Consider the following 12226-nt stretch of genomic DNA (forward strand, 5'->3'; position numbering starts at 1 on the left):
GGGTCCTGGCTGAACACAGCATATGTTGCGGTTCAGATTATATGGATGGGGGCAGGGGGGCAGTCTGGAGTGAAATTATTTTAGACTTGGCTTAAAGAGCATATTGGAATCTTTTTAGTTGGCCATGTATGTAATTCGATCATAACTAACTTACCTTTATGCCTATACTCTAGACTTCTGAGCCTGTCATGGCATCACTGAGTGGAGATGGTCCTTCAAGTGTTCTATGACCATAATTTAGATGGCTATTACTGTATGTACATGTCAGAATAGGGTTTTTTTCCCAGCAATGGCATCCATGATGTGGTCATCTCACACTCACATACAAGTTATGTCAAATTGTAATTTTTGTGTGTATAACTTACAAGAAGGTTCATCTAGTACTTTCAGCCACATTTGTTGGTTCAAGATTTCCAACCTTACTGCTCAACACTTGAGTACCTGGCCTAATTTCCATTTTAATTTTGCATAAACTAACATACTGCTTCCCTTTTCCTATTCTAGTTAGGATAGCCTCATTCATATTTCTTCACTTGCTCCCATCTGTCCTAAGTAGGCAATAGCTTACTGGCAAAGTATGTGCTCCTAAATGCTCCCAAACCTCTAGTTAAGTTATTAGATACTAGGGTTTGGGGAAATATTTGCTAGTCAGTTTCAGCTTAATAAACCATACTAAATTTCCAAGGACCTGCAAATAAAAAAAATGTTCATCTGTACCCACCTGCCCTCAAGTGTTTACAAATCTTTCAGATCCTTTGTCTTTTCCATTTTTGCCTGGATGTTTGAAACCATCAAGATCATTCAACAGGCGATCAAACCTGGGACTGTTTCCAAGCAAAGCATGTGTTTTAATACTAAGCTGTGTTACTGAGTTTACAAATGTTCTGGGAAGAAATCATATGCCTTCTGGATTCCATATAAAATTATGTCAAGAAACTATGGACTCTGCAATCCAGTTGAATTCTACGCAGGAACAAGCACTCTCAGCTTTTCAGCCACATTCTACCTTTTCAGTTTTTCTCCAGGTATCTGAAACCTTATCACTCTTGGGCTTTCGTGCAAATTGTGTTGGCCAAGAACTGCAAGGAAAGTGACTCCTTCAATAGAATTCCATTATAGAGAAATAATTTTTCCATCTATATATACAGGCCCTTTGAGATTCCAAATACCTTGAACTCTTAAGTAGTAAATGAGAATCTAAACAGTAGTGCTCATACCCAAAAGCAGCACTGTGCTTGTCTGTAAATGGGTATCATAATGTGAATATTAGTACTGGACATGTTCAGCCACACAAGTCACAGAAAAATATTTAAAATAGCAGCAGCAGTAGTAGTGAGAACAAAGGTGTTATCTTGAGTGTGTTATATTTGAGTTGGGTATCCAGATCACCAGTGTCAGTCTGGTAGCATTTTGCAAAAGAAAGTTTGCATAAAAATACCTTAAACAAAGTTAACTGAAATCCATGGAAAGATTTGCTAGTTTAGTTTCATTTAGCATGCATGAATAGTATTTCATAGTTCATAAATAGTATTTTGAAATACCTAATTGTTTTGGTAGTATCTAATACAGTGGTTCTCAACCTTCCTAATGTAGCGACCCTTTAATACAGTTCCTCATGTTGTGGTGACCCCCAACCCTAACATTTATCCATTTTACTAATGCAGAGAGTCTTAGGCAACCCCTGTGAAAGGGTCATTTGACCCCCAAAGGGATCCCGACCCCCAGGTTTAGAACCACTGATCTAATAGCTATGCTGTAATACTGCTATTACTTTGACAGCTAGAAAAGTTTGGGAGGGGTAGGTGTGTTGGAAGATTAAGATGACAGTATGCATGATTTGAGAACATTTACACTGTTCATGCAGTTGTATATTTGTTCAACTGAACAAGAGAGGACCTTTAACTGCAAGTGTGTTTCTTTGTTTAAAATTAGTCATTGGAAATTAGGATCATAAAAGGTTGAAATAATTTGAGGGAAAAGGAATTATGGAATAAACCAGGAAAAAAAGCTTCTTGATTACATGGTGATATGCAGATAGTTGCTGAAAGGCAGTGTCAAAAAAGGGGAAAAGAATTACAGAATAAAAAAATTGTACAGTGGTTTTGTTCTACTTGATTACCCATCAAGTGAAGGCTGTGATCCCAGAATCTACAAATACTTGTTTAGTCAAAGACACTCACACCACTATAACATTATTGTAAGTTTTAATGTTTATTTTTCCCCAAGACAGCCTAGCCTGCATTCTACTTGGATAAATTTCACAAGCTAGTTTTCTGCTGCATCTAGTTTTAAACTTTTAACCATGTTTCTGATGACAAGGAATGCTGCAAAAATACTCTAGTCCAACAAAGAGTTATGATCACAAAATAATCTTTATCCATTCTACTGCATTTCAGAATTACCAGCTGATTTAAAAAAACACAAGGTAGATATAGATGCTAATGGTGGCTAACCTGGTATGTTCTCTTATAGCAAACTGTTGTTCATGCAACACTTGTGCTCAAAGGGGAAGGCACAGCATTTCCTACAATGAGCCACCTTATAAAGAGTTCTTTTTTTTTACATATTTGTAATGTTACTTTTAATTTAGTGTGCAGAACCTCAAAACTGAGGCATTATTCCAATTATAAAAAACACTTGCATTTTACATGCAAGTTAAGAATACAAAGTTCTCTCTAAAGTGGCTCAAAATAGATTGTTCATGGCTGCCTACATCTAAAGATAAAAAGTCTAGAACGATTGGACAGATTAGGTGGTATTAACTGCGTTCAAACCATGACTTGATTTGTACATCTATTCACATCTCTTCTCCAATCTTTATTCAGCAGTACATATGCACCAAATTTTATTTTGAGATTTCCATATCATTTTCATAGAAAACAAAGTTTGAAAACAAATAACATTGAAACACAGCACAGTATCCTACCACAACAAAAACAGCTGGTTACAAGACTCAACGAAATCTAAAAATGAGCTATGCTGTAGATTACCACATGCAAAAATAGCTTTATGTCATCTCTGAAAATGAAAAGGGTTGTATTGTGCAGATTTCTAGAATTATGGCAATTTGTGTACTGCAACACAATAGTTGGAAGAGGGAAATGCGTGTATGGGTTTCATGCAAAAGTCTACACAAATTAGTTCTGATGATATGGAAAGCTTTTATTTTCTTTTTGTAACATAGATCTGGTGCAAATGCACAGGGAAGCCTTCCTCAAAGTTTTCTGACTTTACAAGCAACTAGTAATAAGCCATACAGGAAAGAAAATAACTAAATTAAAAAGAGGGGGAAAAAAACACAGGCTGCAGGAGTAAAAACATATTCTGCTGCTAAACCGGTCTCTGTTTTCGTGTCCAGTGTTAACACTTATGCACTCCTTTTGATGATTGACTAGGGTTATTATCAGCCCCCTGAAGGCAAATCAAGCTTGCATGCGTTCACATACAGCATCACAACCACACTTTCGTACACACCCCACTCCAAGACTAGGAGTCTGCTTCTTGAGCAAAGAGCCCCGGAGTTGAAACACACACGTGGCCCCACAAGCACTGAGTCCAGACATTCACTCAATGTTGTCCATTCACACGGTGCTTCATAGCAAGGCCTGGGCTCATTCTCCTTGGACTTATATGGGCATCCTATTCTCCTTTATGCTTACATGGCTTGATGATGGTATAGTACTGCATTTTCCCCCCACATTTGCGCTAATTAAGTCAATGTTCCTCCTCAAGCACTGAAGATCTTTGACCTGTAGCCCCTTTTCCTTTGAACAACCTATATAAGCATTCAGTGTGAAGTTTTTCATTACATTTTTGCCACTCACTCTCACTCGCACCCACTCGCCATCTTGACTTCATTCGGGCTTTTCTGTGATTCCAAATGAAATCTTCACGTTTTCTTTCCCGATTTAATGCAGCAGCGGATCCCATGAGCCAAGCTTGATGGATCAAACCTTTTTAATTCAGCGCTGCATTGTACCTAACTTCCAAAATACCACTCTAGAACTGGAACCCTTCTGCAGGTACATTGGCAGATGAATTGAAACCAAATGTTCCACCTTGTATTGCCTCTGGAACAAGGCTTGGATCTTCATCTATCTGTAATTAAACCACAAAAACCAGAAATAAGAATTCTCAGTTTCAGCCCAAGACCTATGTCATATCTGTATCCCTATAAGTAACAATGAAGTGACCGGTCCCCATGCAAGCATTAAAACCAAGCTTGACAAGGTAGGAAATTCTCAGGGGATTCCAAGTAAAATAATTCTGCTGTACAAAGAGGAACATTCAACATGACTTAGTAGACTGGATTACACATTACTTACATCATCTGAAGAGAAGAACTGATCAATGATCTCATAAGCCAGTTTGTAGATGTCTTCATTTTCATGATTTTGTAATTGTTCAATTTTCTCCAGCCCTGTAAAAGTTTAGAAAAATGAAGATTCCTAAACTTAGCTTTATAAAAGCAAACAAATAATTCCTTTCCAGAATTTCTATTAGAACCATTCTTCAAAGCATCACAAATATGTTGATGTTCCTAAAAACAGTATGAAAATATCCCCATATCAGTTACAATAGAAGAAGTTTCTGGATTTATACCCTGCCTTTCTCAATTGCAAGACTCAATCTCCGTTCCCTTCCTCTCCCCACAACAGAGATCTTGTGAGGTAGATGGAGCTAAGAGAGTTCCAAAGAATTGTGACTAGCCCAAGGTCACCCAGCAGGCTTCATTTGTAGGAGCAGAGAAACAAATCCAGTTCACCAGATAAAAGTCTGCCGCTCATGTGGAGGAGTGCGGAATCAAACCCAGTTCTCCAGATTTAAGTCCACCTGCTCTTAACCACTACACCATGCTGGACTGATATAAAGAAATGTAATTAACAAGTTCAAATCTCAAAGACTTTTGTGTCATTGGCCAAGCATTCAATCATACCTCCACATTCTTCAATAAGGTTGGCTATGGTTTCCGATTCATCTTCAGCCATTTTTAATATATTACTTAGTCCGTCCAGCACCACTTGTACAACCTGAGCATCTTTTACTGTTAACAAGTTGCAAAACGGAGGAATTACATTTTGTTGTATTAGGTATGCCACCTAGAAAAAAAAACATGAATCAAATTACTGTTAAAGACAAGGGCATGCATGAAAAAGCTGAAAGAACAGCATTTGAAACCTACAGAACAGTAAAGTGGTTCTCAATGCACAAAACAAAATCTTGCTAAAGAACTGACAGATATTAAATTATTCTCTCCAAAGAATCATTTGAATTCTTTATCATCTCAGACTGAATATGTGGGGTTTATTTTATGTACACTCTTTTCTGCGGACCCAGAGCAACTTACAAGTTTCTCCTGTCTTCCATTTTTTCCTCACAATAAACATGAGAGGTATGCAAGGCTATAACACTATATGATGACCCTAACTATAAGCTAAGACCTTAAGAAAAGCAGGGCAAAAATGCTGACATATCTAATAGTAATGAGAAATTAGTCACAATCATCATTTAGGATTCTGCAAACCCAGAGGAAACCCAAAATTGCAGAAAAAGCAGACAAACACACTAGTATGGTAACACCCCTTCCCCCAAGCTGCTTAAGCCCCCCACTGGCCTCCTGTGAACTTTCCCTGCTCCTGGGAGTGGACCAGTGGCCTCCGCGCTTGCCTCTTCCCACCTCTAGCGCTGTACAGCATTGGGCGACCAGCAGTGCTAAAGGTGGGAAGAGACGGGCGCAGAGGCCACCAGTCTGGTCCCAGGAGCAGGGAAAGTTCTGCTGGGCCTGAGCAGGAGGCTGGTGGGCGAAGTGGTGTGGGGAGGGCAATTCTGCACCCCCCATGTGAATCACATGAGTGGTGCCCAGGGACATGTGACCACATATGTCCCTCTGGCAGATATACGTGACCACACATGTCCCTCTGGCAGATTCGCCACGGCTTTCCATTTCACAGTGGAGGAATATGAAAGGTTTGCTCAAGAATGCAGATATTATAGGTAGCCATTAAGCCACCAAACATTGTCCTCAACATAAGTAATGTCCTTATTAAGTGTACACAGTAATGACATACAAGTGAATGGAAAGGACAACTATGAGGTGCATTCTGGGAAGGCCACACAGCAACATATGGGGAAGCGCCCCACACTCACTCTTTAAAGCCCCCCTCTTTGATCCCAGTCCCAGCAGGTCCTTCCCTCCCTTTCAGCTTGTTTCACATCACTCTATTTTTCTTCACTCAAAACATATGGTGCTTTGCAAAGTACAAGAAGCCAGATGTCCATTTCCTAACTGTTAGCTCCCAGTGATGAAACTTCAGGCGACAATCAATACATTTATTGATGTGCATAGTGAATACGGCAAGGTGAACAGCTGTAAATTCTAAATTGCACCTCAAAACTGTACAAATCTCCAAATGTTGCAGTTGCTAAGACAACCAAAATTTTGGTTATAAGGACAACCCATCAAAACACTCAAAAAGCAATCCTAAGCAAAGTTACTCAAGTCTAAATCCATTTGCTTAATTGGGATTAGACTGGAGTACCTTTGTGTATGATTGCACCATAAGTCTCTCTTACAATCACTTGCAGACAGGAATCTTAGAATTCCGCGTATTCACATACACTGGTCCCACATCTACCCCATCCATGGGTAAATCAAGAGAAAGCAAGAACCAGCTGGGAGGAGCTAGAGCTGGTGGCAAAGAGTGGGAAGTCACATCCTCTCACCTGAAGTTCTTCCACTTGTTTTAAATAGCAGATGTTACAAATGAGGCTAATGAATTTTTAGACAAAAGTTGGATGATTTTCAAGCTGTTAACAAATATGTTTCATCATTTTAAATGCAAATTGTACCTTCATGTATGTTCCTATATACCTTGTCTCAAGGTATATAGGATAGAAGATAGAAAGATCAATTGTGACCAAATAACCCTCTACTTCCTATGGAATGCTCCGCTTGTTGGTTCGTTCCTGAAGAGCCACACCCACAATGGAGCATTCCATAGGAAGAACAGGGGTATTTGGTCACAACTGACCTTCCATTTTTCAGTGAGACAAGGTATAATGTTTGCTTTAATTTGCCTTATCCAGTATACCCAGTATGTTTGCAATGATTTTAATTCAACTGTTTTTTCTCAGTAAGAAGGCAGAACACTCTACCTTCTGCCACCCAGTCACATTTCCTCCTTCTCATACACACAAGTCCGATTAATTCAACCAAACTTTACTCACCTGATCTTTTCTTCCACTGATTGTCAGGTTGCTTATAGCCCAAGCAGCTTCTTTCTGTGTACCAAAGTCACCCTAAAAAATAACAAAACATAAATAAATCCCCTCTACTTGCCCTCTCACGCAGATGATGTAGAGAGGGATGATGCAAATTATGTACACTGGGCCAAAAAATGCAGAGTTAGTATAATAATGGGGCATGATTTTTAAAAGTAGGACACAACTCAAAGCAATAGATACATACCCAGTAAGTGCCCACACTGGGGAAGAAAAATGGCTGTTAAGATCAGGCAGGAGGACTCTACTCTGACAAAGCACTCCTGTCTCCTAACAGAACATAGACTACCACTTTTTTAATCCTTACAGCAATAATAGACAAACTATTCCAACTTGTAGAGATGATGCCAGGAAAGGACTAGGAAGGACAGGAATATGTGAAAGTGATTTTCTTAGATCAGGACAAAGAAAAACCTAAAATTCAAATAATTTCTGTACATTATAAATAACTGTCAGAATAAAAAGATGGCACAGTCAGTGTTTTATTGTCTGTCCCTAGAAATTATTCTGGGTTTATTCCGAGGGAGGAAATGAGTACTCCAGGAGCTTAATCTTTCTAGATGCTGTAAAGACCTCTAAAAACTCTATCAACATACTGAAAATAAGTTTTATCTCACTCCATCAGGCAGAAATTTGTTAATAAAAGAGTTTCTGGAAGGTGGTTCTACTTACCTGTAGAAAGTACCACAATTTATACAGCTATTCACATACCAGGGGTACAATTTGGGGTATTTTGTTTTTAATGTGGTGGAAAGGTGAACGTAACTGATAGGACATTGTAAGTGATATAGTCAGATGCATTTGACTGTAGAATGTACATTTTGAACGAAGGATCACCATCTGTTGAAGTCTAGAAGGTTTCATTATCTAGACAGGATTAAGCAGCTTCATTTATAATATTTCTCTGTACAATATAATTATAAATTCCTGGGCTTCTTGTCTCTATAAAACTGCCCCAACTGTCTTCTTGTCTTTATAAAACTGCCCCAACTGTGAGTCCTTTAAAGGCAGAAATTTGGGGGGGAAATGCCAATCCACACTTTAAGTCATTCTGAACACAATGTTTAGAGTAGTCTATAAATCTGTTCAAGACAGTCAGCCCAAGTATTTAAAGATAAAATAGGGCAGCCTACAACAGTTTCCTAGACAACACATAATCTATACAGTGTAAAAGATACTTTGTAATGAGGGAGGGGCTCTAACCTTATCTAAGAGATGAATTATCATTGGAACAAGGTTTGCATCTATCACCGCTTGGACTTGCTGCTGATTTCCTGCAGTGATGTTAGACAGGAACCATACAGCTTCCTGCAACAAAAATTATCATTTTAAAATACTGGCCATACCACGAACAATGAAAGCATGAGCTGATCTCTGTAGGCTAAATGCATTTGGAGTGAAGTACCAGCACAACTCAGCCAAACTTAACATTTAAATTCCATCTTTACCAGATGAAGACCAAGATGAAGACAAAGAGGAGGAAGAAGACAAAGAGGAGGAAGAGTTTATAGTTCATAGAAGAAGAAGAGGAGGAGGAGGAGTTTGGATTTATACCCCACCTGTGAAGAATGTGTACTTTTCTACACTTTCTTCACACCACCTTTCTCTCCTGTAAGGAGACAGCTTACAAACTCCTTTTCCTTCCTCTCCTCACCACAGACACCTTGTGAAGTTGGTGGGGCTGAGAGAGTTCTGAGAGAACTGTGACTAGCCCAAAGTCACCCAGCAGGCTTCATACTTAGGGAGTAGAGAAACAAATCCAGCTCATCAGATAAGAGTTTGCTGCTAATGTGGAGGAGTGGGGAATCAAACCTGGTTCCCCAGATTACCGTCCAATGCTCTTAACCACTACACCATGCTGGTTCTCAGAACAACCAACACTTTAAAACATTCCCCACTATAGTTTCTGCTTATTCAACATCACACATTAGATAAGAAATTTCCTGTTTCAAACATACTTAAAAACATTAAACTGAACTTTTAGATCAGAACACAAGTTCTTTTGTAGGACAAAATGAACCTGGTAGAGATTTAAGATGTTTTGGTGCAAATTATGAGGTAATTTCGGGTTCTAATCATTGGCAGCATCGCAGCAAAGACCCCCATTAGTTAGCAAATGTGCCTCAGAAGAACTCCGAAATCAGCACCATAATATGATCCTCTAAACATGCACACACATGCACACACTTAATCAGAATACAATTCTCCATCCTCTCTCTCTCACTCACACCCCACACCCACATCAATTATCTCTATTTCATCATCTCCAAGAGACAACTTAATGCAGAGGATGGCCCAAGGTAGCCTGATTTCATCAGATCTTGGAAGCTAAGCAGGGTCAGACTTGGCTAGTATGTGGATGGGAGGCCACCAAGAAATTCCAGGGTTGCTATGCAGAGGAAAGCAACGGCAAGCTACCTCCACTAGTCCCTTACCTTTAAAACCCTACAAGATCTCCATAAGTCAGCTGTGACTTGACAGCTTTAAACAGACAAAATAAATTGCAGGTCCACTGGGAGGTTGCTAGTAGGCTTTCAGTAGGCTAAAGCCTGTTGACTGTTGCTATCCTTGCAAAGAATCTAGAGATAATGCAGCAAGGCATGTATCCTTATCAGTTTCTATGGATCACTTACATCTTAACTGTCAAAGGATCTGGAGAATTCCATCCAGTTTTGTGATTTTAAAATATATTGTTTCAGAGTGTAGCCATGCTGGTCTCCAACAGAACAGGTCGTTTTGAGTCCAGTGACACTGTAGAGACCAATAAGATAGTTGGGTACATGCTTAAGGGAGTCAAAGCTCTGACAAAGGGAGTTTTTATTCTGGAAAGTTTACAATACCAAAACCTTCTTGGTCTCTTAAGATGCCACTGGGTTCAAATCTAAATAAAATATATTGTTTATCTATGAAACTATAGCAAAAACACACACATAGGCCCAGAAAACTGGGGTTTTATATATTGTTCTTCCAAAAACCTATTTGGCAGCTTACATGTGGAATAAATATTTTGAAATTTTAAATAGCCAAAAACTAAAATTTGATTTCTGGCACAGACCAGCCCTCCATTAGCAGTAGATAAACCTGAAAACATAGGAAGAATTGACAGTTGGTAAGGTATGAAAAGAATGACCGATTAGGTAAGATTAATAAAGTATTTGACAAGAGTTTTTCTGAAGTTTCCAAGGATCTCCTCAGAAAGTAACTTCAATGTTAAAAAGACAATTTAAAAAATAGTTGCTTCACCCAGGTACAGAGACTGACAATCAACATGGGATTCTATTGGACACAGACAAGGAGAAGGCTATGACTTAGAGAGAGTGAGCTTGGTTACCACATACATTTACATACCTTATTAATTTTTTCTTTGGGGTGTGTCAATAGGGCGGGGAAGTGTGAAAGAGCCTCACAATTCAGAACTACTTGTGTCTGTTCATCAGTACCAGTAACAATATTGCCTACAGCTCTGAGTGCAGCAGTCTGAAACAAAACATTTCAAAAGTTCAAGGGTGAAGAGAAGATGAGATAGTTCTAGTTTCTATCCACAGCTCTCTGGTAGTTTATTTTTCAGGCATATGGACATTTTCAGTGAGTTTAGCAGCTGTGTATAAAGTGTTATAAACACATTCAGAGATCCCCCGATGGCTCTACGTTGAAACACAAAGGGGCTTGCTACTATTCCAGAAATAAATTTCTAGCTTCCTACTGTATTATCAATATTTGCCTTTGTCTTCTTTAGCCTCAATGACTGGTGCAGCCGTTTTGTTTTGAGGAATATAAACAGAGATTTGCAAGATATAAAAACTAATAAATACACAACATGCTTATAACGGTGAATTTCCACTTTATTGCTGACTGTGAAGAAAACCTTTACCACATACTCACTTGCACTTTAACCTCCTGGTGGCTGAGAAGAGGAACCAAATGAGGAACTATCCCAGAGTCTATCACCATCTGAATTTGTTCATTGCCTGAATCTGTTAGGTAAGAGAGGGCCCAGACTGTATCTACCAATATCTAATTTAAAAGGAGGGAAGGGGAGAAGATAAAATGCATTAGAGGAACACAAGCAGAGAAAAGTTTCATAAGGCATGAGACCTTTTTTGATCATTGTCACATTTCAAGTTTAGAAGATATAGTGATCAATGGCAAAAGTAAACAGCTTGGTCAATTAACGATCCACTCAGGAATTTCAAGATAAATAAAAAAATGTACTTCTCATATTATTTTCAAGTGTAAAAGAAGCAATGAAAAAATGTATGTAGTAGAAACGTCATAAACAGAGAGAGAATCATTTGAATGTGTAGGTGCTGGTATTGTGAGAACTGCAGTGAGGCAAAGAAGGAATTTATAACTTGACACGTTTCATAGTTTTGTAAGAAAATATTTAGAAGATAATAAAACTGACTGTACACTAGAGTTATTTATATTATCCTCTTTCTTTTTTAAAGAATTCAGGTGTTTTTTTTTAAAAAAATCTTATTACAAATGCATTTTGTGGCTTAATTCATGCTCTTATAGAACACTATTTGTACACTTCTATTGGCTCTGTCTTTATATTCAGAATTGTAATAAATTTCATTTTTTGTTTCTAACCTTTTGTCTGTTTAACTGTTTTTACACTGTTGTTATGAAGAATAAAATGATATTACATAGACAAGGTACCCTCCCCCCTTAAATAATCTATGACTGCTTATTATTTTAATGTCTACTGTGACACAAAATAAGCTAGTTGATTTATAAAAAATTTCTGGGCTGGAGTGATACAAATTCCCCCACGCTGCATCTGCAACAACGCAGAACCTGCGTGTGGCACTGGGCAGCGACCACAGAGAATAAAACTAGAAACGCCCTTCACTTCTATCAGGATAATCTTTTTACTGCCAAGGTCTTCTTTTAGGCCGGGACCAACTGCATTTGGCCACATCTACCCCTCTCTCTGCAATCC

The 12226-nt window shown here is 38.6% G+C and overlaps 1 protein-coding gene and 1 non-coding gene across 2 annotated transcripts in view; both read right to left on the reverse strand.

The window, feature by feature from the left end:
• Positions 1-2192: 2192 nt before the first annotated feature.
• KPNA4 (karyopherin subunit alpha 4) overlaps positions 2193-12226 on the reverse strand; it is a 28096-nt gene continuing 18062 nt past the window's right edge. The window contains exons 11-17 of the mRNA XM_048505386.1: positions 11164-11295; positions 10630-10758; positions 8485-8589; positions 7228-7299; positions 4937-5099; positions 4326-4420; positions 2193-4098 (exon numbers count right to left, since the gene is read on the reverse strand). Of these exons, the coding sequence (XP_048361343.1) occupies positions 4000-4098; positions 4326-4420; positions 4937-5099; positions 7228-7299; positions 8485-8589; positions 10630-10758; positions 11164-11295 (795 nt within the window). The 3' untranslated portion in view covers positions 2193-3999. The remainder of the gene's footprint in view (positions 4099-4325; positions 4421-4936; positions 5100-7227; positions 7300-8484; positions 8590-10629; positions 10759-11163; positions 11296-12226) is intronic.
• On the reverse strand, positions 9262-9550 carry LOC125438676. Its single transcript, XR_007245380.1, has one exon. It is a non-coding gene; the product is annotated as a small Cajal body-specific RNA 7 (non-coding RNA).

This window comes from Sphaerodactylus townsendi, linkage group LG08, assembly GCF_021028975.2.
Source record: "Sphaerodactylus townsendi isolate TG3544 linkage group LG08, MPM_Stown_v2.3, whole genome shotgun sequence".
Taxonomy (NCBI): domain Eukaryota; kingdom Metazoa; phylum Chordata; class Lepidosauria; order Squamata; family Sphaerodactylidae; genus Sphaerodactylus; species Sphaerodactylus townsendi.